At 39.3% G+C, this 25,905-nt stretch overlaps 1 protein-coding gene across 1 annotated transcript in view; it reads right to left on the reverse strand.

Annotated features, from left to right (window-relative positions):
- LOC111588102 (vertebrate ancient opsin-like) overlaps nucleotides 1-24,095 on the reverse strand; it is a 77,403-nt gene extending 53,308 nt beyond the window's left edge. Inside the window, exons 1-2 of the mRNA XM_023298255.3 lie at nucleotides 23,330-24,095; nucleotides 13,583-13,911 (exon numbers count right to left, since the gene is read on the reverse strand). Of these exons, the coding sequence (XP_023154023.1) occupies nucleotides 13,583-13,911; nucleotides 23,330-23,702 (702 nt within the window). The 5' untranslated portion in view covers nucleotides 23,703-24,095. The remainder of the gene's footprint in view (nucleotides 1-13,582; nucleotides 13,912-23,329) is intronic.
- Nucleotides 24,096-25,905: the final 1,810 nt, after the last annotated feature.

The raw sequence follows: 25,905 nt of genomic DNA on the forward strand, positions 1-25,905 counted from the left end.
TTCTTCCCAGCCCATTCCAGAACTCTGTTTCATTACGGATAATGATAATTTTTTTTACCATATATATATATATATATATATATATATATATATATATATATATATATATATATATATATATATATATATATATATATATATATATATATATATATATATGTGTGGTAAAAAATACACTAGAATTTAGAAGGTAATGGAACGTAAGGAAAGAAGCTTTTGTTGAATTAAATGTCACAGATATGTTTAAAATAGTCTCAGCAATTTAAACAATGAGTCCAAAGGGCATAAGATACCAGACCTTTAATGAAACTATCTATATTTCCTTTGTAGTTTTGCTTTTTTGTGATCTGTTGTCAGACTGGAAGATAAGGATACTATCTAATTACCAGAAATGGCTCCATCACTTGAAAGCCTCAGAATTAATCAGATTCCCATAATTTATCAAACAAAAAAAAAAAAAAACTTGGATACATGGTTTTAGATTGTACCCATTATTTTTTGAAATAATTATTGTATAAAGGATTTAAAAACCTGAAAAATGCTCTTTACAATTCCTCAAGGGCCTCATAATGTTTTAAAATGCCCTGCCTACCTTGACTGATACCAATGATTTTCAATGTACTTTTATGTTAAGACAAGAAAAATTGTGAGATCCTAAATTTTGCAAGACTAAACACTGGCAATCAACTAATCAACAAACAAGTTATTCATTGGAACTGCAGATATTTTTGCTCTGCCTTTCTTGTATTAACAGTGTAGATGTCTTGAATGAGACATAATTCCACCAAGAATCATAAATTTTTGTGTTTTCTTTGCCTTTTGAAAAGTTGGCTATAATAGACCTTTTTTTGTGAAAGAAATGACCATAATCAATGTTTACGCCAAGTGGGTATACATAACAAACAAAACATTTGAGCATATGTGCATCACTCAAAATAAAGGGTTCTCACCATATTTTGCTATCAGGTGTCCGCAACTGTCTCATTGTTACAAAAATGGCATATTTTCAGTTGTTTTCTGGAGAGGTGGAGATGGAATGGAAGTGATCATGGCAACTGAGACAACCAAGGTGAAGAAGATGGATGATAATGACACAGTGAAAGGGAAAGAATATGTGAACAGGGCACATGGAGAGCTCGGAGATAGAGAAAGAGAATGAGACTACGAGAGCTTAGACAATAGCGAAAGACCAAGAACGAAGGTATACATTGAAGTAGTCACTGCAGAAAATAAGCTGTTGTTGTACTGTGTGTGAGTGTGTGCAAAGATTCAAAAACAGAAATACTGATTGCAGAAAATGTGTAACAGAAACAGAAGCTTATCTGCAATTACACACTCCTACTTTTTTGTCAAGGTCCCAACATTAACAGTGTGGCAACTGAATTCTGTATTTATTATAAATTAGGGCTGGGACTTTAACGCGTTAATTTCGATTAATTAAATACAGCGCAAATAATGCGTTAAAAATAATAACACGATTAATTGCGCCCTCCTCAGTTCCCTCATTTCTGTCACATCGGTAACTCTGATGAACCTTCCAGCCCAGTAGGTGGCGGTAATGAGCCTAAAGTCTGTTTGTAGCCATGAAGAAGAAGCACAGGAAGCACTGAGTGAAGTCAGGCACTGGTGAACAGGGAAGGAAGACCAGATTGAGCTTGTTGGACAGAAATTTTCCTTTTAAAAATCTTCCCGATGGCAGCTTGGATAAAAGCCTGGTTGTGTGCAAATTGTACAACAAAGAGTTTTCTGATCACTGCGTCACTTCAAGCCGACGGTATCACCTCAGTGTAAAACATGTTGCTGTTAGCACCAGAGCTAACGTTAGCTACGAGTCATGCTAACCGCTAACGGTGTAGCCATCCCATAATAGACCACTTTTCTAGACAGTGCTTGAGTTTACAGAAAGTCTTAAAATGTTGAATAAAATCGCTATAATTGTACTTAGATTTGCAGTAATCTGTGAATGTAGCAGACAGATGAAAAATGCAGATAAACAGAAATGAAACATTTTTGTGGTTTAAGTTTTTACTCCGTCGAGGCTCTGCCTCCTTGGAGGAGGAATAACCTAAACAACAAAAATATCTCTTTTAATAACTTAATTATAAACTTTTTGTTTATAAAAAATTACATAAATAAAAATTGATATTCCTGTAAAAAGAACCATCAAAATGACACCATTTATCAGACCCAGAAAAGATGAAAACAGAATGAATCTGTGGATTTTCAACTCTCTGAAGCTCTTTGAACTACTTATGCTGATTTTATGTGCCATACAGTGGAAAAAACAACCAATTCGGGCTTTAAGTCATCACCTTTTTCTATATGTCCCATTTTCCTTTTTTTAAATAAATTTTAAATTATAAACACATATATGTCTATTCATTGATTCAACTGTCATCCACAATTTTATTGAATTGAAAAACTTCACTTATTGTGTCAAATATTGCTATTTGACAAAACTGCAATTAATTGCGATTAATTAATTACAAAGCCTGTAATTAATTATTTTTTTTAATCATGTCCCACCACTATTATAAATTAATCTTCTGATCATTTTCTCAATGACCTGATGTTTAAGCCAATATTTTATTATTTGTGTTTAGTTTGAAACATTGAGGCTGACTGTTGAAGAACTGCTCACCTCAGTTTCCGAGAACCTGAATGGATTTCCTAAAATGTTCATTTTTGTTTGAGGAAAAGTCCCAAAATGCAAATACATGTAATTTGCACCGATGTAAAAGAGATCCTCACATTTACAAAGGTGCGGAGTAGGAATGACTGAGATAATTACTTTTAAAAGCTAAATATTTGTTTGTCGATTATCTTACCGATTAATCAACGGTTTGTTGTAGCACTCAACAATATTAGTATTTATCTCAATCACAAATTTGGCTTCCTGCAATTGCATTGACATGATCAACTGGAATAGTGACTTTTGAAATGCATGCTCTTTTCAAAAGAAACTCGGCAAATAGAAAACTTTTTTATGTAGACAAATCTCTAGGTCTCAATTTGAGTAAATGTGACATACAACACCTTAATTTACTCTTTTCAAACTCATTTTTGGTCTCACACCTGTCTGAGTAGTTGTGCTTCAGTAACTGAGTGGAGACTAGAGGCTTCTCTGTGCACAGTGCACTAGCTAGCCAGCAAGTAAAACATTTACCAAATATTGGCAAATTGTGCTGCATTTTGCTGAGCAGATGTTCAAGAGGTTTGGCAGTTTGAATAGAGTTCTGTTTATATTTTGCTTTTAGGATAGGTGAATCTTCTTTAGGTGATGTTTTGACACAAATATTTGTACTGATGTTAGCAGGAATGTAATCCAACATCTAAGTGAAATCAGCACTTTGAAAATATTGTCCCCAAAATGAATGAATAATTTTGATCTCAGTATTGATTAGAATGACTGTGATTATCATTGTTGCCATATTCATGCACCCCTAACAATCAAGCAGTAAGTATTGCCAGGTTATTGTAAATAATTTTAAAATCAGAGAAAGAAACTCTTAGGAAAGAATATCTGTTAGATACAATAAATAGATGTACTGCTTATGAAACAGGTAGAGAAACTTTCCCCCAGTACCTTTTGTCGATGTCAAAAAAGTAAGTGGAGGCAGAAATGTAATTTCTTAATCCAAAGCCCACCAGCTAATTTGCATTTAAATTTCCCCTCCAGTTCTCTCCCTGCCTATTTTTGTGAAATATGATAGCAGGTCATGAAATTACCAAATGGGTTAAGGTGGGGAAAAAAATCTGCTTGTGGCCAATCACATTAACACATGATCAGCACAAGGTCACTACATCTGATGTAGGCCAGCACTAAATTAGGACCCCAGCAGTCACAGTCTGTCACTCTTCCTCCTCCCTCCACCCTCCTCCTCGTAGCTCTTTAATCTCTGTGCCTCCGTCACTTTCTCTTGATATTTTCATCTCCCTCCCTGTCTCCATCTCTACCTCGGTGCCACATTGCCTGCAGGATGTTTGAGAAATGTTGTAGCACTTGAGAGAGTTTGACTAGAAATCCACAAGGACATACAGACGGGGGAGAAATTTAAAGAAACGTGAATAAATGAATAGTTACACACAATGAATGGAGATTCTTCCACAACACATGGTACAATTAAGCAATTACCATCCATTCATGCTCTGGGGCAGGTGTAAAATGGTGAGCAGGCAGTTGATTCTTTGATCCTGAAGGCAAGAAGAAGATTTATTTTGAAAGAAGGTCATTGTTGTAGCATGGAGGGCAGGAGCTTCAGTCACAGACTTCAGTAAGAACCGTGATGTCTGCATTTGGATTTATAGGAAAGACATACAGATATATTAAAAGGTAGTATACAAACAAAGAAATAATACAAAACTTTTGTTGAAATGTCTTTGCGTATTAATGTTAGACAAATGGTTAATTAAAAGATTTTATTATTTAATGTTGACAGGCTATTGCTTGTGGCATGTACCCAATCACATAGTGCTGTTGGTGGAACATTGCTACAGACCACAGATTGGAGACTGCAGACATAAATTAATTCTGAATTTTAAAAAAAAATGAAACCAATGATTGAAAAAACGCTGAAATGAAGGCAAACACCAGATTTGTTTGGAAACCACAGTGTTTCCAAAACAAATATACACATAGAGTCTGTCACCAAAACAACCACAACATCCTGCCTTGAAAACAGATTTTCCACTTACATCTTTCTCTGTGATATATTAGAATGTATTTGTTTTACACTACAAAATATATGTGGCTCTCAGACCACCTGAGCAGGTAGGTTGAGTGACTGGATCACAATACGTGTTGGCGATTGTGCTGGGGTGGCATTTCCACTTTAATTTAGTGCTGCTTACTTGTGATCCGATTGTCCAAGACGCATTTCAAAACCAAGCACAATTAGTAGTTAACTAAATTCAGAAATTATGCATCGAATTTGATGATTATTATCTTGATTTCGACTGAAATATCAATCCAGATACCAGATTATGTAAAACTATGCATAAAGGGCCCAGTTGTCATACAAGTACACAACTATTGATGTGCCTTTGTGGTGAAACAGTGACCTTTTCCTTGCATCGCACAATGTTTTTGCCTCAAGTATTTTGGTGACTGTACTGCATCAAAGTGAGACGAAAAGCACTGTAGGAAGCTGAGCACACAAAACCCTATTATACTCTGTATACCTCTCAGGTGTGATCCGCCAAGATGGAGTGATAAAGAAATGTGTTATAGCCTTTGAAGAATGAGTGATATATGCAGTACGTTGAGGATGTTTCTTTTCACTTTGTTGTCCAGCACACCAGCATGGGTGGTGGAGACCCAAGCACTGTACATTCTGCTGTTTCCCTGGTAAAGCAAAATGGCAGCAATCTGGTCCAAGTGCAGAGAGCTCTTATATCGAAGGGACTGACAAAGAGAACATATAATTTATTCCTCCTAATCCCAAAACAGGCTATTTCCAATTACACAAAGATATGCTGTCCCTTTGGACATAAAAATACCCAAACTCTGTCACCCCGCCCTCCGCTGGGCTTCATGCTCTTTGACTCACTGAGAAAGTTCCTGAACATTACAAACAAAGCATTCAAGGTTTAATGAGTTTCACATTTCCTGAACTGGCAGCCAGCGATAACACAACTGCTGATTAATTAGCTCATTGTTAATTAACAGAATAGCATGTGGTTGCAGCCAACTGATTGTCCTCAGTACTGCTCCAAGGTTTGTTGTATTTGTGGCCTTTGAAAATACCTTCAGCCACTGTTGGTGCGTCCGGTTTTCTTGCTATGTTAGCATGTTGCTGTTAAAGTGTCAAGACAATATCCCAAGGGGCCATGCCTGAATACATTTAGTCAAATAAAGCCAGTGGGGATTTTATCTAAGAGGGACTGTGTTTTGCAGCTCCTGTGTAGACCTTGGACTGGTTTTAGAGCACTAATTTCACACTGCTGAAATTATACTTGTGCAGTTTTAATACTGACAAAAGCTTGAATATCTATTTTTACATTTATTCTAGACTTTTAAATGCCCTTTTTTTATTTCAATACCCAGAGATACTGGCAAAATGCGATTTCACACCTTCAACATAAATGCAGCTGCTTTGAGATTTATATGATAATGGTTTGGTTTGTTTATGAGTCTGTGGGGGACTTTTCTGAAGTTGCAGCAGTAACACATTATGGCTTGCTTACAGGGAATCTTAAATCATTAATAGAAAGGATATCCTCAGGCCGATTACAGGAATGTTGATGTGAGTATTGGCAGAATTTATGACCACCACCAGAAACACAAAATACAAAATGGCATTCAGATGCTTTACTGAGATTTGGGTCACTGTCTGACTCCATTCCAGTTTGATTTAACACTTGTTTGTTTATCTGAGGTCACTAAGCCTCATACGAGTCTCTGTCAGGGCGCTCCTTTACAAGCTAAACTCCCTTAATGGTCTCTGCTTGCCAACATGGAAGTGCCCACCTCCTCTGGCCGCAACAGTAATGAACTGTTGGAAGCTTCACCTGGTGGCACAGCCATGTGCTACAGCTGATGTATAACACTTGAAAGTGTGTATTTTCTACTAAAATTGTATCAAGTATTGGCAAATACTAAAGAACCTTGACTGGATCAGAACCCAAATAAAAACTTGATCTTTCTCTACTGAAAAGCCCTTTGACTTAATGGCTGTTGCTTTAGCCAGTGACTTGATGTTAATCATTTAGTAGTATTTTGATAGCCCTACTCGTTAACTCTTTTGATATGCATTAAAAATAGTTATCTGGAGACTCGATGTATCATTAATAGTGTTTGCACAATAGTTGTAAATGACTGACTGAGTTAATATTAAAGGCATGTTGCGTATGTGTATAAACACATTTTGATTGACTTGGGCAAATTTAATAGACACAGTAAACTGCTTTACTTTCATGGAGTCAATGCTGGGGAGATTCATTTTCTTTCATGCACAAGGCCAAAGCCAAAAACTGCCAAAAAAAATAGCCTTTTAAAGCTTTGCAAATTTAACATTCTGTGACTGATGTGCCAAAGAACGAACAAACAGCATCTGTTGTCTGCCCTGATAAAGACTTCAATTTCCCATTACAGGAAGAGACAGGGCAAGAAAAAAAAGAGATGACAACACTGACAGACACTTACAACCCTGCACAAGAAAGTAAAGAGAGCCTCTGTCTATTTGTCGGTCTGTCTTCTTCTTCTCTTTTTCATTTCTGTTCTTTAAATCCGCAGAGCATTTGATGGACAGGGTGAAGCTTAGTTTAATGTTTAACTTAGCGAAGAGCACATTTTCACATCCAGGCAAAGGTAGAACGAAGTCATGTTTGAAAACTGATAGACATAAGCTCATAATTATGATGCTGAGGAAACATAATTCTCAAGTTCCTTCTCACTGCCTGTGTCCTCCTTTCCCTCTGATAGTTGCTTGTACTGTACAGCCAGTGAGGATGAGCTGGTGCATTCACATCAGCTTGGACTAAACCCAAACTTGATCCAGTCTTTTCCGTGTGGACCGCTCCAGTGAGCATCGCATTATTAGATAGGGGATTTGAGCTCTTTTAGTTTTTGCTGGACAAGTTGCTCGGCTGCTTTTATCTGTCCCACCTGGTGTTACAACATGTGAACTGACAGGAGAACCTTTGTTTCACATGGAATTGTCAGTAGAAGAAGTGCGAGCAGCATGGTGAGCCATTAAAACGAGCTAAAGATAAAGAATGCACATATGAGCCTGCACAGAGACGGGACAAAAGGTGAGAAAAAGAAACAAAGAAACGGAAGCTGAGGTGTGGTAGATATATGAGAGAGAGAGAGAGAAAAGCAGGGTAAAACAGATAAAGACCAAGAGAACACTATTACTTTCCCCTGAATCCTCCTTCATCTATACAAAGAACAGTGTGTGCTTTGTAGGGAGGAAAGACAGTAAATAGATACAGTGTGAAAAATACAAAACGCCTGTGCTCAGCACAAGGTCATTTTGTTTGTGGGTACATCTGTATTAAATGACCACATTCTATAGTGCCGTGCTTTCTGCCACGAGTATTTTCAAGATTTCAACCGTCGGAAATCATACGACTAAGCAGCAGTACTGCACTCTGAGTGCTTTTCTTGTTTTGTTTTTGTGATGCAACTTGTCAAACCTGCTTAATCAGTTATGAATGTCCAACAAAGATCCTTTTTCTTTTCATATTAATGAACACGTATTTTATGTTACAAAAGAACTCTATACATTTCACCGTGTCCACATGCCATTTTGAATATTCATAGTTTAGAATTTTTTTTAAAAGTTTGAAGCTAATCAGAGCTGGTCGAGCAGCAGGCCATTTTAGATGCAAAAACCCCACTCTGACCTTAACCATCGTTACTGACACTAACCCAACTGTACCCTGACGTATCTTCATCATAAAATTTAATTACTTATGTTATAGGGAATTGCATTTTGTGTGCTTGAGGAAGACACATCCACATAATAAGACTGCGTGAAACAGAAATACCTGGAACACACACACAGAGAAAATGTGATACTCACAGAATTTGAGAGAGTTGTAATCCTGGAAAAATTGCTCAGGGACCTGTTCTTGCAAACTGTTATGTGTGCGGTTCTCTCTCTCTGTGTGTGTGTGTGTGTGTGTGTGTGTGTGTGTGTGTGTGTGTGTGTGTGTGTGTGTGTGTGTGTGTGTGTGTGTGTGTGTGTGTGTGCGCGTGTGTTAGCGCATGCATGTGTGTTACCCTGGAGAGAAAGCAAGCATCCTTCCACTCTGTCTCCCCTCATATTCCTCCAGCCAGTCAGTGTGGGACAGTGTGTGAAAAACCAAACACTGGTTACCTCATCCACGGTTCACGGCCAACAGGAGGGGAAAGAGGAGCAAATCATAGAAAACACTGTCAGGATGAGCTGCTGTCCTCCTCACCCCAGAGCAGACAACCACTGCTGCATATTCATCAACGTGATCAGGGCCAATATTCATAAAGCATCTCACAATCACTCCTAGGATTTCAAGGTAACTGATGAATAAAAACACTTTGTTGTTCACGATGCATCCTACGCTTGTGTTTTAACCCTTGTGTTGTCTTCGGGTCAAAAATGACCCGACCACTATGTTTAACAGAAGAGAAAACCTTTTTTCAACTTGAAATTCGATGACTTTTTCTAAAGTGAACCCAACATTAGAAAAAGTGAAACATCGTCTTTGTTTATATTTTCATCTGAACTGTACACCACCAGATAAGGATCACAGTCACAATGGACTAAAACACACACAATGAGAAACTAACAATATGTTTGCTATTGATTGATCTCAGAAAAATATCAGCTATGCACTGTTGTATGCACTGTTGTTCCCTTCACAAAATGCATTTAAAGCTGCTTTCTGTACGTTTCTGGTACTTTCTTAGGATATAGAAGTACTATCTCTTGCTAAACAAATAATGTTTACACCTTTACAGCACCTTTAGCAGCAGATTGCTATAGAAAACCTCTATTTTAGTGAAGAAAACAGTTGTAATATGTAAGATCTAATAAAAATGAGAGGTGTCCACATCATTCTGCCCTCTGAAGAGCAAAAAGCTCAGATGCATGTGTGATGCATGACAAGTTGTTTCTTTATGCAAAATAGATTTTGGATTGAAAATTCAGTTAAGTTGCTTTATTTTAGAGGCCCAGTGGAGGCGGGTCATTTTTGACCCTTTGGACGGAGGAGTGTTCAGGATGTTAAGACCACACAAGGGTTAACACTTTCAGCCTGGTTTATTTCCCCTTAATGTGGTCACTGTCCCTTCATGGGTCAACTTTGCACTCTTGTTGGGGAAGTACAAAGTCGTACAAAAAAAGCATGCGAGTGACATCAGCATGAGCTTCCTGCAGATGTCCAAAAAAGCAAATTTTCACCTGAATCATTTAAATATTTCTTTTCAGTATAACCCAAAGTAAACAAGTATCAGGAATCTCCATCCAGGCTGCTTGCTGGCTGACCTTGTCACCAGCATATTCATCAGCACATGCTGGTTTGTTTACATGCGTGAGGCTGACTTTGACTGTGGTCGTACTGTCTTCTGAGGAAATCCCGCAGTTAAACACAATGATGGATCACCCAGTGGACAATTATGAGGACTACAGGAGGTCATTTTAGTTTTAATGCTTGTCTGTCTTTGCTGGAAGTTCAGGCTACAGTTGAGGAGCTAAATCAAATAAAAGACGAGACTCAGACGTTGGAAGCAGACAGACAGAAGGACATCCTGAGAGACAACGTACTTTAGGAAACTTGTGGTATTCTGGTGGTCAGTCCTCTGCTGAGGAACCTGTTGATACTTGGAAAATCTCCATGTGTCCCAGGGATGACAGCAGTTCCAGATGTGGAACTATAACTCAGGATTCTACCAGTCCACCATCTGCTTTGTAAGTACTATCTGGCCTCAAATAGAAAGCGGGAGTCTGGTAAATACTGGGTTTTTGATTTTACTTGGGATTGTTGGGAAGATAAACAATCCCGTCCAGCTGTTGTTGCATATGTTATGTCTGAAAATGTTTCACAATAATAGCTATGTTATGAACTAAAGGATTTCTAGGGCTTTTAATTTGTAATGTGTGTCTTGTAGACTGTAGCTGAGTTGCTCATTTACCTCCATGTTAGATTAGTGAATCTGTGATGCGATGATTGCAGTGAGTTGTTGGGTTGATTGTGGTCCTCATGTTAGCAAAGGTCTACTTGCTATAACAGCAAAAACCAAAGTAATGGGAGCAAATGTAAACTGATTTTCTTACGAACATATTGTGTGAGCCTCTAATGGAAGCCTGCTTTAAATAAACCCACTGTGTCTGAGATACATAAATGTCTCACTTCCTATTTGAGGAAGATACACTTTACACTGAAATAAAAATAATGCAAACAGACCACATTAACTATTAAGGTCTGGACCAACATTATGAAGAAAACCCTGAATTTTGTTGCAAAGCTGTGATTACATACTAATGATACCTGAGGAGCAAGCTTCCATCTGTAGATGATTTGACCTAACAATGTTGTTTTATACCCCAAAGAAACTCTTAAAAAAAAAAGGCCTGAGAGCTTGAGCTCCCACATTTGTGTGAGGAGCAGCAGTTTGGCCGTTTTGATCCAGCAGGATGCACAGAGTCATCTCTTTTGAAATGTTCACTACATGCACCACCGTCTGCCCAGTGGAGTCCCTTAGTAATTGTGTTCAGGTCGATTTGCAGAGCAACAAACCACAACAACCACAACCACTTTTGCCTGTAATGGAAGTTATTAAACTTCCAATAGCTGTTATTTGACCACTTAGAATCCATCATTCATACCTTCCTAGCATTTCTTCAAGACATAGGGTTAATATGTGAAACACAAAGGAGCCTAAAGCTGAGCTGCTGGTGATAGAAGTCATGTTAGCATGTGTGATAATAGGCTCACATCTTCCATAGAGTCTTACTGGAGAACTGTGACTTCCTTATCGTTTTTAGCGATGCTTTGTTGATTCAGCAGCAGTGATAGTTGGATGATGCCAGCTCCTTGTGGGTTTGACAGCTGTGGCTAAAAAGCCTGAAGCTCTCTTTCACAGTGACTTCACTTTTGCAGCAACTGCTGGATGATGCACTTTTGAGGTGTAAATGGAAGTTTGATGTGTTACCGTTTTCAGCTGTCTCGAGGCAAACAGTGGACACTGGTCACGTGAGGGTCGACCACGGTTGGGCTGGTTTGGGTAAACCTAATAGAATATTCTGTGGGTTTTTGGCGAGTCAGGTCAAAAAGTGATCTATTCTCACCATGTTATGAATAGCTAAAAGAAATTTAAAATACATTAGCTAGACTGGTTCCACCTTTTCTCCGTCACTCACTTTCACATACAAATAAATAGGTGTAGAATTATTAATGTCACAGTTATGGATAAGGTGTCAGCATGAGGTTAGGGATGCATTGAATAATAGACATAGTCAACAATGACTACATTGTTTGCCAACGAATTTAACTGTCAGGTAGTTGATGATATCAATGAGAATGCTCTAAAACTCATGACTCTATCAGCAAAGATGTTTCTTAAGCTACAGTTTCAGTGGGGCACCTTGGTTGGAGACAGACATAATGGTCGGAAAACTCACCAGTCCCATTCATTATTTTTGACCAATGTAACAACACCAGCCCAGACTCGGGTTGAAGAAGTGCAGCCGGGGGGCAACTTGTTCTTGGAAAGTTCTAATAGAAACTAGGACCCTACCTTAAGGCTGCCATCAGTCTGTCGCTGGCCTGTGCTGGTCCCCCATCAAGAAGAGACTCAGTGGCATGCCAGCCATCAGACTGACATCCATTAAGATTTTACTGGCCTGGTTATTCTCTTTAAATGCCCTCAGTGACTACCTGTCCTTCAGGGTGCACATGAAAACATGCTGCATGCGTGTTCTGGTCTGAGCCACCGGGATTAACAACTTTTCAACATAATCTAATAAAGCTGGGCATTGGAAATTTAAGTATTGGAGCAACAATTTGTATAAATAATAAAAAACATACGTATGATACAAAAGTACACAACAACAATATCGCCATACCAGTTTAATAAAAGAGAAACTTATATATTTTTAATGATATTGACCATTAAACCAACCGGAATATTCTGGTATACTCTAATACCCTTGATATGGTCCAAAGCCAATAACATTAGCATACTTACATATGCAGTTTCTGTTCACCTGATGAATGTAAGTGCAATATTTACTGCAGTTTTCTCTCTGTTGTGGTGTCCACCTGCTGTTCATTTATGATCCCCATGTAACCTGACAGGACTTGAGCAGTTTTGCGAAGAATATTGTAGTAAATTTGCAGTGTCCAGATGTGCAGGGCTGATTCAAACCTCTCCACACAGGCTCAACTGGTAAATAGTTATGTAGTCCCTTAATCAGTGTATATTTTTGATTAATTGGCATTGCTGTGTAGAAACCTGTTTTCATTTTGACATTAAAGAGTCTTTTTTGCAAATTTTTTAATCAAAAAAGCCAAATTAAATTAGCCACGATTCAATACTGAAAACCTATAAAACTGGAAAACTTCTAAAGAGGGTGAATACTTTTTAAAAAGTGGGTTTTCAGAGACTTTCTACTGACAGCTTGCTGCCTTGGTGAGAGCGGTGACAGTGAAAGATAACAGTAAAGCCGTGGGCTCTAGAAACAAAACGGTAAGCTCAAAGATAATTCAATCCAGTGCAATTCAAATTATGTAATGTCAAATCAGAACGTGTCATCTGAGGGCACTCGACATGGTAAGGTCAAGACCTTACAGTATTGTAGACAGAAACGCAACAGTTTCCCCCTGAGGAAACGCTTTGTGACAGTGGGAAGGAAGAACTCTGTTACTAAAATACTCTGTAGAGCTTGAGGGGAGCTGCAGTCATTTGATTCATTATTCATGTAATAATAGCTTTAAGAGCAGCTTTAGACAATAAAAGCTTGTTAGTTTTTTGACATTAAAGGTGCCAGCTTTCACATTTTCACCACTGATTTAGAGACATAAGCTTCAAGCTAATGTGAAAAGGAAACCCGGCTCTTCCGTTCAAGCAAGTCTTCTCATCCACACAATGACTCACCTGTCTGATGGCACAAAGAAGCTTCCCGTAGCAGAACACGATCACCAGGAACGGCACGAGGAGGCAGAAGACAAACAGGCAGATGATGTAAGATATGTTATTCGCTGTCTTGGCCTTCCAGTCGACAGAGCAGGTGGTGCCGGGACCCTCTGGGCCGTAGTGGCTCCAGCCGAAGAGCGGCGGCACCGTCCAGATGAGGGAGTAGACCCAGGACAGGGTGATGCCCAGGCAGATCTTACAGTAGTTGGAGGAATCGGCCTCAGTGGGGGCCATCATGGTGCTGTAGCGCTCATAGGAGAGGACAGCCAGGGAGATCAGGGACACGATGCCTGCAGGGCAGCCAGGACACACACATACATAGGTTTATATGCATCTATGAGGTATAGGGCTGCACATAACTATTATTTTCACTGTTTTTAGCTCTACAAAAAGCCCAAAAAATGGTGAAGATCGTTGATCAGTGTTCCTCAAAACTTGTGATGTCATTTTTTGTTTGCAATCCAAAGAGTTTCCTGTCATAAAGGAGTTAAAATCTGAAAATATTCAAATTTAAAAAGCTTAAACCAAAGAATTCTGACAGTTTTTTATTCACAATGATTAATCGATGATCACAATAGGTACCAATTAATGTGAGAGTTTGCAACTACTTGATTAATCATTGCAGGTTCAGTGTGGTTTAGACAGTATGGATTGACCTGTAGTGTAGCATTAACAGTTAACCAAAGGAAATACGTACAATACACAAGCAAGCACAAGGCTACAGACAGCATGTGCAGATGTGCTCTTTCGTTTTTCTACCCTCACTGTGGTATTTCACATTTAATTGGACCATAAACTAGAGACAGAAGTGCATTGCCTGTCCCAATGTTTATCTTCTCTAGTGAGGAAAACATGCACAGTCACTGCCTGTGACATAAAGCCCCACATTTCTTTCTGAAATCAGGAGTGCAGGTAGAATGAGTCTTACCGGTTCATGGGGAGGCCATGTTATGACTTAGAAAGATAATTGCCTAAGTGAAATGTGCAGTGTAGTAAACCAACAGCAAACAGAGTGACCTAATATTTCACATTGTGGGGCCTGCAGCAGACCCACACTGCTGTAAATCTTGAACAGCAGCTCTACCTGTGTCTCTGTGTGACACAACCAATGCACTGAAACACAACACAGAAGCTTTCAGAAGCCGTCTTATCTTTCTGCGACCGCTCAGTGAGCACACAACGTCTTTCTGTTGTTATCTCTCTTTTTTGGTATTTCACAGTCTGAGCAGCCGGAGCCTGCAGCTCAGTGTTCGACCCCACCGCCTTTTGATCCTGTTCGCTATTTGTTTTGAAGCCATTATGATCCATGAGGCCGTCCTTAATGCCCATTAATTTTCAGTGGCAAGGAAGGGTAGCTGATCTGGACGCTCCTCTAAGAAGGCGGTTCAGGTCTTTCAGTGGCTACACACCACCTTGAATGAATCAAGGTAAAAACTAGAGCCGGTGGAGAAAGGTGGAAACTAATTTTAGCTCCAGTTGAAGATGATGATTTTGTTTTTTTGCGCTGGCATTGTGCAAACAAATTGGCCAGACTCTCTGCACCCCTGACTGCAGAGTCTCTGTGGCACAGCGTGTTATTCTTGTCTGTTTGACCCCAGATATTGAACTCATGTTGCTTTTCCTACACAGACTGCTCAGCTCCGGGCTTTTATTAGCTCTCTTACTTCAATATTACAGAGTCAACATAGTTTTACAACAACCCACTTATGCTTCTGTTTGATCTGCGGCTGATTCATAGCAACCCCCAAATATATTTACCATATTTTTTGATAAAAGATGCCTAACTCCTTGCTGCTGTGTCTCATCTTTTCTTGTTGTCTGTGCACTGTGTGAGGTTGGAGATGAAACACTGGGAGTACTGTCCTCTCACAGCAGGTGGACGGGCTGATGTAATATTTCACATGAAGTCTTTGCACTGGTGTTTATAGCTGGGTGTCAGCAGTAAACACTGGTGTGGTGCAGAAGCAGCACTTGAAAGTCCCCCTTTCACGAACAAATGTGTTTTTGTCAGTGTTGCTACTGGCAGATGTTTGACCTTAGCTGTGCAGAAACACTAGGAGGCTGTTTTCAAATTCTTCTGCTGAAGGTGGAAAGTTTTTCTGAGCTTAAGGAGTGTACTGGAAAAAATGTACACGTTAGGGAGGAGGGTCATGCAATTAATGACTTTTACATAGAAAAAAACACAATATACACTAATTATAATTCACAACGAGTATTTTTCTATGCTCATGAACATGTTTTGTGGCAACCTTTTAATCATAGCCCTATAGAAATAACCTTTACTCCATTGTCTTTTAGCAAAGAGTAAAAGTCAGACTAAAATGTCTTTTGAATTGGTGATTAGTTCTCAATGGTTGATGAATAATGTTGACTTAATGCTGACAAAACTATTTTCTGATTAGCTGTTTAGTTTACCAGGAAATCTAGTTCAATCAGTGGTTTAACCAACATTTTGTTTCGAGTTTGCAAGTCTGCTAACCCTCTGCTCCACAATATGTGCTGGCGCAATTATAAGGCATAATCTGTTTAAGAAATTGGCAAAATTACACCTATTATCAAAGCAAGAAACTGTAACAGCATAAAGAATAGTCAGCTTTCTGGCTGTAAAAGAATAATGTACGACTTATGGTGCTATTGGGGAAAGTTCTGCATGTCTGATCCAAAACTTTGCCAAAAGTAACTATTTTGCACCAGATTCTGTAAAACACAAAAATCTCTATCGTGTTGTTTCTGTGGTGAAATTGTGAAGCTATTACAGATTTAAAGGCAACCGATAGTCACACGACAAAAATTTTGAGATTGCTCAGTTTAACTGCAGCCAGTATGACACAGCGCAGAGAGAAGATAACATGACAGATTAGGAGGACAATTAAACAGACTTTATCAATGAAATAAATGCAGTATGATTTACAAACATTATGCATAAGTTGTTGAAGGATAGATTCAGCAATGTGAAATATTCTTCTAAAGTCGATGTGTAGTGTAGTGTGAAAAATGTCTAGTTTGTAGAGGTTGTAAAGACCTAAATAGGCTCAGTCAAAGAGGCCCTATTATGGTCAGCCCCTATTGTTTTCCAGTATTGGTACCACCAAATTCAACATTTGATTATGTCTTTTTATAATTTATGGCACCATAACTGTGTTATAGTGTCAGACATATTGGAATGCTCTCTACTTCTTAGCCATAGTGGTGTTGTTTCCATTGAGGTGCATGACTTTATATCACAAAAAAAAAAAAACAAAAAAAAACAAACCCAGAAACAGGCAAGTGTTGAGCTGCAGAAATCCCCAGAAACGTTTCTTTGGTTGCTGCTTGCTGAAGGTTCATCAAACTTTATGACACATTTTTAAAACATTAAAACCAAAAGGAAAGAAAAGTGCAGCATTTGTTGTTGATTGAAATGAATGTTTGGCACATTCTTGGGTTTTTCATTTAGTGTTTACATCTGATCATCATATTTCTCTTTTCTACACATCTTTTTATGTTACTTCTACTTCCACAGCTACAATAAAACCTGACTGTTCATTGCCGACACTGAAAACAGCAGTTGACAGGTTTTGTTTTTACCTAAACTGCAGTCTTTCATCTCCTTATCTATCTCATGCTGTGCCAAAGCCATAAAACAAATCTTATCCGTTTCTGCCTGTACTGGGATCAGGCTTTAACTGTTGTGAAAATGGAACATTCAGTGAACAGGTGTGATTAAAATGAACATACTATTTGTTGGGCATCATTTCTGTTGCATCAAATTTGATTGAGCCGCAGTTGAGTTTGTAGAACTGATTCAGTAACATTGATGACTCATGTTGTAAATTTTGGCTAGTAATAAAAGTATAGACTCATGTCTCTGATCCATAGAGCCCAGTCTTGTTCATTCAGGTAACTATTGGTAAATTGTTACTAATTGAAGTTGGGGATGTTTCTAAAAATAGCTCGGAGCTTTAGAGGTTTGATATGCAACGTTTTCAAAAGTGCTGACAAAAAGATGTCTCCCTGCTGATACGGGTGTCTCAAGTGAATTAATGTGTCATTTTGGAAGGCAAATGACATATTTCGTTGCTTAGTTTGCCTTCATCTGTTTCCCTGTGTAAATTAACGATGGAATGCAGACGTCCAACAGTGCTATTCTGATGTTAAGGACAGAGCCAGTAACAATGACTTTGTTGCCCAGAATGTGTTTAACTGTTTTTCTTATTGCCTATCAAATTTGAGAAGGCCTTAAGCGTGTGATATTTAAATAACTTGTCAGTGCTAGAGTTTATTTAGTTCTATGAGCACACAGCAAATACAACAATGGAGGGTTTGTTATGTTAGTTTGTATGGTGGATTTTATGTGGCTGATATCGAGAGGGCAGAACAACGGCGCTTGTTAACCTCTCCAAGTTTAAAAAAATCTGCATTTTTTGGTTCTCTGAGTATAAAAAGTCAGTGTTAAGATCCACACTGCAGTCTTTAGAGGCCATTCGGGGGTCCCTACTCCAGAATGGGCACTTTTTCTCTTGAAAGCAACACTGATTGATTTTCTACGTGGACGGTTCTTGCAGTCGGAACATGCATAAAGCTTTGAGCTCCACTAAAACGACCTGCAACCTCCTGCAGTTGAAATTAGCCTTGTGACAGCTGCAGCACTTTCAGTACCACAGAAAATAAGCACCCTCACATTCTCAAAACTTTGGCATCAGCTTGGCACCTAACTGTCAGGTCTTCTGACATCCCAAATCAAGAATACTGTATTGGCACACGTTTGGTGATACAAGCACGATGATGTACTGAGAGTTGTCCCGATGTATAAATGAACAAACAGGCGAAGCGGACGCCAACAATGTGCCACATCCAGTAATCCTGTCAGGTCGTCCATCACAGGTCAGGCTGGGAGCTTGTAACTGATGTCTCTAAACGTCTCCAGTGTCTATTAACCAGCTTTGAGTGACTGCCAAAATAAATCACACTTCAAATTTGCTAATTAGCAGCTCTACTTCATGACTCACATGCAGAGGCATCAAAATTGAACACTGGCAGTCATCATGTTGCAGTAACACTCTGTCTTCAGGCTCTTTAACACTGCTGTAAATGGTTGGAAATCATGAGTTTTAAAAGGAAAACTTCATCACATCAGCAGATCCTCACCCTCTTAATGAGCACACCACTGTCTCTGGTTACATAGCACTTTATTAGAGTGACAAGGACATCTTTATTTGACGCCGTGTAGCGTCACTGTGATAAACACCCACACGAGTTTGGATGTAACTTCATAGCGTCTGAAATCAAACATCATCCTCTATCCATTCTCTAGTCCTCTGGCAGGATAAAAGTCAGCAGCTGAATTTAATAATCCAAAATGAAACATATTATGATCTGATAATGTTTGGGGAGAAAAAAAAAAACAACAAAATCTTTGCTCTACTTCCTCCGTGTTGCTCCCTCGCTGCTTCTGTCTTATTTGTCTTTTAGAAAGCATCTGGTTCAGTATTGCTCGTCTGATACTGTATATCCAGGAAAAGACAGTTTGAATGAAAAACACAGGATTCAATAAAGCTGTGTTTGCCCTGAAAGTCCCACCCTAGTGGTTTTCTTTTTTCTTTTTACTACTGTGAGTCTACAAAGAAAAAAATAACTTTCCTGGGGATTTGTCTCACATGAAGAAGGATGCACGACTCAAAGCAGCCACCTATCATCACTAAAACATATTTTTGTCTCTACTTTACGAGACCTTTAATTCACTGTTTATTAGCCTGGCTCATTAGCTGGCTCACTCACTCTGACCTTTGCGGCGGAGTGGCATTGTTCTGCTTTCTTTCTCCCTGCTGAGACTTCTTCATACGGTCATAACAAATTAACATCAGTCAGACCAGGTGGTGCCTGTGCCGGCGTGATGCACATATATATGCATTTCCTCTCCTCTATACATGTTCTGCCGTGTCTTTGCCCATATCTTGCTGTGCCTGTATGAGTGTGTGCGCAGGAGGACAGTGTGACTTCAATATGCAGCTCGGCAGTGCAAGGTTAATCCAGTGACTGTTTGCAAAGTCCACTTGAGGCAGGAGGAAGCCAACAGTATGCAGAGACACGCAGGCCGGGTGTCAAAGAATAAAAAGAGCCTGTCCTGTTCCTACACTGTATAATGGAAGACAATAAAAAGTTCAGCAAGAGAGGAGGAAGGGAAATGCAAAGAGGTGGGCTGGAGGAGGCGAAGCGGCTAAATGAGTGCCAGGAGGCTGATGGTGGAGGGGAAAAGTATAGAGTTCGACTATAGCGGCGCACGCATACACAACCCACGTCTCCACAAATTGTCTTCAGTTGATGCTGCTGGCGTAAAGTCAAAGTGGTGGATCTTCAGTTGTTCAGTCATTCAACAATCTAAGACAGTGAGCGAAAAAGCCCCCTCAAAAAAAAAAAAAAATCGATGTTGGCAAGGAAGCAGGAATACGACGCGCTAACACCAAGCTAACGACGTCTTTTGTCATTGACAGTGATGCCCTCTAATTTGAAGGAACATCGATCATTTGGGAAAAGCTTTATAGAGATTTGGGGAAGACAGACACAGTTGCTTTGTCAAAGCTGTACCCGGCATTATTCATCTAAACAATCAATTTCACTTTTCCTTTTCTCTGACCCTCCCTCACTCTTCCTTTCTCTCTGTTTTTATGTGCCCATTGAGGGATTATTCATCCATAACCAATACAGGCTCTAATGATGTCTGCGAGCCATCTCTCTCTCTCTCTTTCTCTCTCTTACTGTGTCTTCTGCGATGTTTTAGTTTATAGAAGTTTATAGAAGTTCTGTCAGACAGATTTTAATAAATTGGCTCCTTCTGGATGTCAGTGTTACACATCTTCAGATGGCGCTTAATCTTGGTATAACATTCGAGTTAGCGGGACAGTGGATACAATCAGAGTACAACCAGATACTGAGAAATGACAGAGGCTCGCCTTCTTCTTTTTTTTCTTCTTCTTCTTTCTCTGCGATATGCCTCAAATGAAGTAATCCTGTTTTGGAAATTGCCAACTTATCCCAGAGGAAGTGAAAGTAGCACTTGAGTCTGGTTTGAATTTAAAAGTTTGACAGATTCAAGAGGCTCTTAAGGAAAGGGAAATTCAATTTAGTTAAGTTGAGTGTCCTGTGTGAAAATTCAAGCAACAGATCAAGGAAAGAAATGGGCTGGCCTGGTGACAAAAAGCAGGCAAGTATAGAAAGCTGCTGATCAAGCCTGCTGAATTCATTTGACTCACTGAGCGCAATATGTGTAAATCTTTAGTTGCTTTCTCTGCTGCATGGATGGCGCCCAAAGGTTCCACCTGCAAAATGATGCTAAACGAGATTGAAAAGTACCACAAAATATATATAAACAAATAAAAATGAACAATTGCAAAACGGCCACAAAGAAACTGGAAATGGCTACAAAGAGATGTTGGATGAGTACAAACCCTTCTGTTTTCTCTCAGAGGCTTTTTTTAGTTCAGGTTTTTTCCAACAGCTGCCTTTTAAGCAACCGGGCTCTGACACAGGTGGCCAAATAAACCATAATCCCACTGTAGATAAGGGCAAATGCCTGAAGTCTTTGGTTACAGCAGGTATTGGCTGGAGTGCTGCTCAGTTTGTGGGTGGTTACCAGTGGCTGCTCCGCTTAAAGTGAGGCTTTAAACACCAGGAGATTAGATGCACTGAAGTGAGTGAGAGGGAGCACTTTGTGAAAGATTTATGAGGCTGTTACACAAACTTCATCAGAGCAAAGCTGCGGCCGTCGACTATGGACGTCCAGCATGTAATGTTCAGTCAATCTGCAGCTGTAGAGAGACGTGCAGGTCTAAATATTTCATCTTCCTTTCCTCAGTCCGGTGAAAATCCATGTTTTCATTAGTGCCAAATGAACTCAGGGCCTTCAAAAGAACATTGCCATGAAATCAATTGGTTTTGATGAACTGATTTGAGCTTTAACAGCAGGAAACAAAAGCAGCAAAACAACAACACCATGGTCTATATGAGACACGTATAGATTGAAGCTTCTTACATCTGATCTTAACCACATTCAGTCAAATACAGAAGAACTCCAAGGGTTTATGAATCCAACTTCAATCCAAAATTACAGCATTTTCAGGACTAAAATGACTTTGATACCAAGTACATCCTGCTCCTGTGTGTTCTTTCTTCTGCAACTATTAGTTTAAGAGCTTGATTTCAAGTCCTAAGCTGCCAGACATCCTTTGAAATGCACACTTTGATTGGACTGCGAGAAAGAACTGGTATAATAGATGGCAATGAGACTGCTACAGCATTGTGCTAATGTCAGAGATAGAGGCAGAATTTGTGTTTTCAGACATCTATGGCTGCCTGGTCTTCAAAGGTTGTTTGGATGGCATGGAAAGCTTTTAAAGCAATTAGTGGGACTGAGAGCAAGAAAGACTGTTCACTGAAGAACTTTAAAATCAGGCGTCAGGCCAAGGACTGATGATAGAAGAACATCCTCAGCTTTGATGCACGAATGAGGCTTTTCTTAAATTCGACGCCAAACAAATTCCACTCAAAGGACTCAATCGCATTCACTGAAGTTTTAATTAATACAACTCTTAGAGGAAGTGGAGATTATTCTATGTTTAATGCTTTTTAATGGTCCCTCCTCCCAGTCTGGCTCATCTCCAGGTGAGATTGAGAGCCTGATTCTTGGTTGCATTGTGTCCCATTTGCATTGATATCAGCACTCCTGAGTAAGAGAAGGCAGAGCAGCGCCCCCTTTCTCATCACACATTCCCCCCTTGAGTGATTTTATTCTGCAACATGGCCCCGAATGTGTCCCGACAGCCCCACAGACCTGCACCCGCAGCTAAATGAACAGCGATGAGGCTTCCTTTTGCCTCAGGCGCAGCCACTCAGCTACATGGTAACAAGCATTTAGCGGCCATTTAATAGCAGGTCTGCTTCACATGGCAGCAGCTGACAGTCCTGTGACATGTTTTCAAAGTTCATAATGACATTTGGACAAATGGCTAAGCATCTATGCACACCATATGTTTCCCTAAACACCCCCAGAGACCTCGTGCCACCAGAACGTATGCACATGCAGCCCTCCGAAGTGGCTGGAAGTGATTCAACAGTCTGTCATGCAGCAGCAATCCGGAGATAATGACCGGCACAGCCTCTGCACAGCACTGTTTCTGTAGGAGTCATCACCTGGACAAAACCTGCAGCATCAGGACCACAGCAGTGCATCCTTTAACTTAATGATGAACTGCACCCCTTCTGACTGCACAACTGCAGCCTTAGCTTATTGTCAAATGATCTGCACTTTTAAAAACACCTTCTGATGTCTGCAGGATGATCACACCCAGGATTAATTTAAAGAAAGACAATACGCATGTTTGCCTGCTCCAGCAGAGACATGCAAATGGCTGAAAATTGGCTTTATGTTTTCGAGTTTGAAGCATAAGCACCGATCATGGTCTAATTATTCACCCCCACCTGCATTTTAAAGGTTTTTCTATCAAACTTTCATATCCCCACAAAGACGCACAGTTCACAGTCACTCTTTTCTAATTCTTCTAAATCCTCATCGATGAAGCTCACCATCACGAAGCACCTAAGCGCAGTGATAAAACACACAGACGCACACAAAACGCGTTCCAACATGCGAAATAAAATACATACATGGATGCAGTCGCCTGTGGGTGCAACAGAAAAGCTCCACGATCCTGCAGATTCCGCATTTCTACTCACCAAACAGGGAGTTGGCGAATCCGTACCACACGCATCCTCCTTCCCCGATGAGCCACCTTCCCTGCGTGCTGGCCGCGAAGCTGAACGGAGTCCCCAGTACGCACACCAGCAGGTCGCTGATGGAAATGTTAATCAGGAGCAGGTTGATGGGAGACCGCAGCATCTTGTAGCGGCAGAAGAGCACCAGCACCAGCAGGTTGTTCAGAAGTCCGAAAGTGCCGATGAAGCCCAGGCACACGGCCACCACCAGGTTCCCCGTCGGGGTGAGGGTGGTCCGGTATGATCCGCCCCCCAGCTGCCCTTCCCCGGCTCCGGCGCACACAGCGCTGTTGACCTCCGCGCAGCCGCTCAGGCTCACGTTGGAGAGGATCATTTCAGTCCGGTGTCACTGTGGTGCCACCCCGGGCGGCTTAATATGTCGTTGGCATTTCTTTTTTTTCCTATGTGGGATAAAAAAAAAAAACAAAAAAAAAAAACAAAGAAAGAAACAAGAGGACAAGATGTCTCTCGCACACTTGTTGCTTTAAACGTCAAAAAAAGTGGAGCCAGAAACAGAAATGTGGGGAAGTAAAGAGTTTGTTTGTTGGAAAACTTTGTGGATCAGTTTAAAAGAAGGGGGGGAGAAAGGGGATGTTAGTAAAAATGTTTTTAAAAAATGAAAATGAAAATAATTTAAAAAAAAGTTTGGTTAGGCTTTGCTCCACCGTGTGGCGGTCTATGATGCGCACTGTGACTGTTTCCAGAGACGCTCCACTCTCTTCCCTCTCCGTCCCTGTTTAAATCCCGCTCTGCTGCAGGTGACGTTCCGTTCAGGGGGAGGAGGGGGAGGAGAGCAGCGAGTCGGTGGGTGTGGGTGTGTAGGGGGGTGAGGAGGAGAGCCGGGAGCAGATCCAGCGTCACACCGATCCGACGATCAGCGAAAGAAAAAGCGGTTCCGACCCTTCTTCAGAGCGGCGAGGCTCCGCTGTCCAGGGTCCTGAACAGCAGCAGCTCCACTTCCATTCACTGCTTTAAAGTAAATACATGATTCAGTTACACAACCAGCTTTTTAATATATGAGCTCAGAACATTTTACCACACTAATGAGAATTAATAATAAACTGCACAAGGTGATGTTGGACCAACTTCAATTAATTGCTTCAGTTGGTAACATTTGAATCAAGTTGTTCAGTCATAATAATAATAATCATCATAATAATGACATTAGTTTATGTTAGATTCACACTGTAAAAAAACAATTTGTACAGAAAAGTGAAAATGTCAAACAAAAATAATTTTAAAATAGATGTAGCTTTAAAAATCAGTAAGAACTATGAAAATAACAGAAAATATCAGCAGAATAAAGTTATTTTAGCCACTTTAAATTCTGAAACAGTGTTATTGTATGGTCAATAAAATGTATATACATACTGATTATCCATGTGGACATTATGTACAGTTTTGACCTGTTCTTTTTTTGTTAGTTTGTTTTTTAGTCAACATGTAATCATGAACATTTTTTACTGTAATTCAATAATCTGTTAAAAAAAAGTAATTAATTGATCAATCCAGAATATGTATGTATGTATGTATGTATGTATGTATGTATAACAGTATGTTTGCTTTTTTTTTAAAAAATACAGTACAAAATTGTCTAATTAGAATAGAGGAGAATAGAATATAGAATAGAATATATGCTTTATTGATCCTTAATAGGAAATTCATTTGTAACAGCAGCATGTTAACATTTAGACAACTGAGACAACAGAGAATTCAATTTAAAATTTAAATTAAATTTAAAGTAAATTTAAATTTACTTTAAATTTTAAATTAAATTGTAATTCTATTTCTGTAATAATATTATGGCTAAACATTGTGCAAGCATAAACAATAGTTACAGTCATGTGGTCATGACGTACCGTTGCTTTTTGTTGTATGTTCTTTTTTCAATCAACATGTAAATTAATACATATTTTCTATATTTTTTTAACAAGATATTATCTGTAATTTAACATATTAGGGAAAACATATAAAACAATTACAAAACAATCAATCCGAAACATACATTTTTTTTCTTTCAAATAACAGCAAAAGATCTGCAAAATAAGTTTTTCTTTTGGTTTTTTTTGCTGAGTTTGCTGAGTAACACAGACAAAAGTATTGTAATTTTGCCATCAAACGTTGTAAAAAGAAGGAATTTCCATGTAAAGAAGTAGAGATTTTTAAAAATTATTCAGTCTTTGCCATTATTTTTCACAGTTTACATGTGAATTAATATTTATTTCTTAATTATTTCACTGTATTTAATTTTAAAAAATTTTAATCAATTGACTTATTACAGCATGCTTAAATCATTTCATTGTTTTCAAATAAACAGTTTGCATTTATGCAACTTCATTTTAAGTTAAGTCAATTTGAAACTTTCCTTTATTTCAACTTAAGCATTTGCTTCACCCAAATGTACCATGCAAAACCTGTTTTAGTCATTAGACTTACTGTGAAATCCTAGTTGGAGAAACAGTGGCTGAATTTCAGCAGACAATTTAGAAGAAAAGCAGAAGTTGTGACGTCAGATGCACTAATCTAAAAGAGCAGTA

The sequence above is a fragment of the Amphiprion ocellaris genome, chromosome 10 (genome assembly GCF_022539595.1).
Source record: "Amphiprion ocellaris isolate individual 3 ecotype Okinawa chromosome 10, ASM2253959v1, whole genome shotgun sequence".
Taxonomy (NCBI): domain Eukaryota; kingdom Metazoa; phylum Chordata; class Actinopteri; family Pomacentridae; genus Amphiprion; species Amphiprion ocellaris.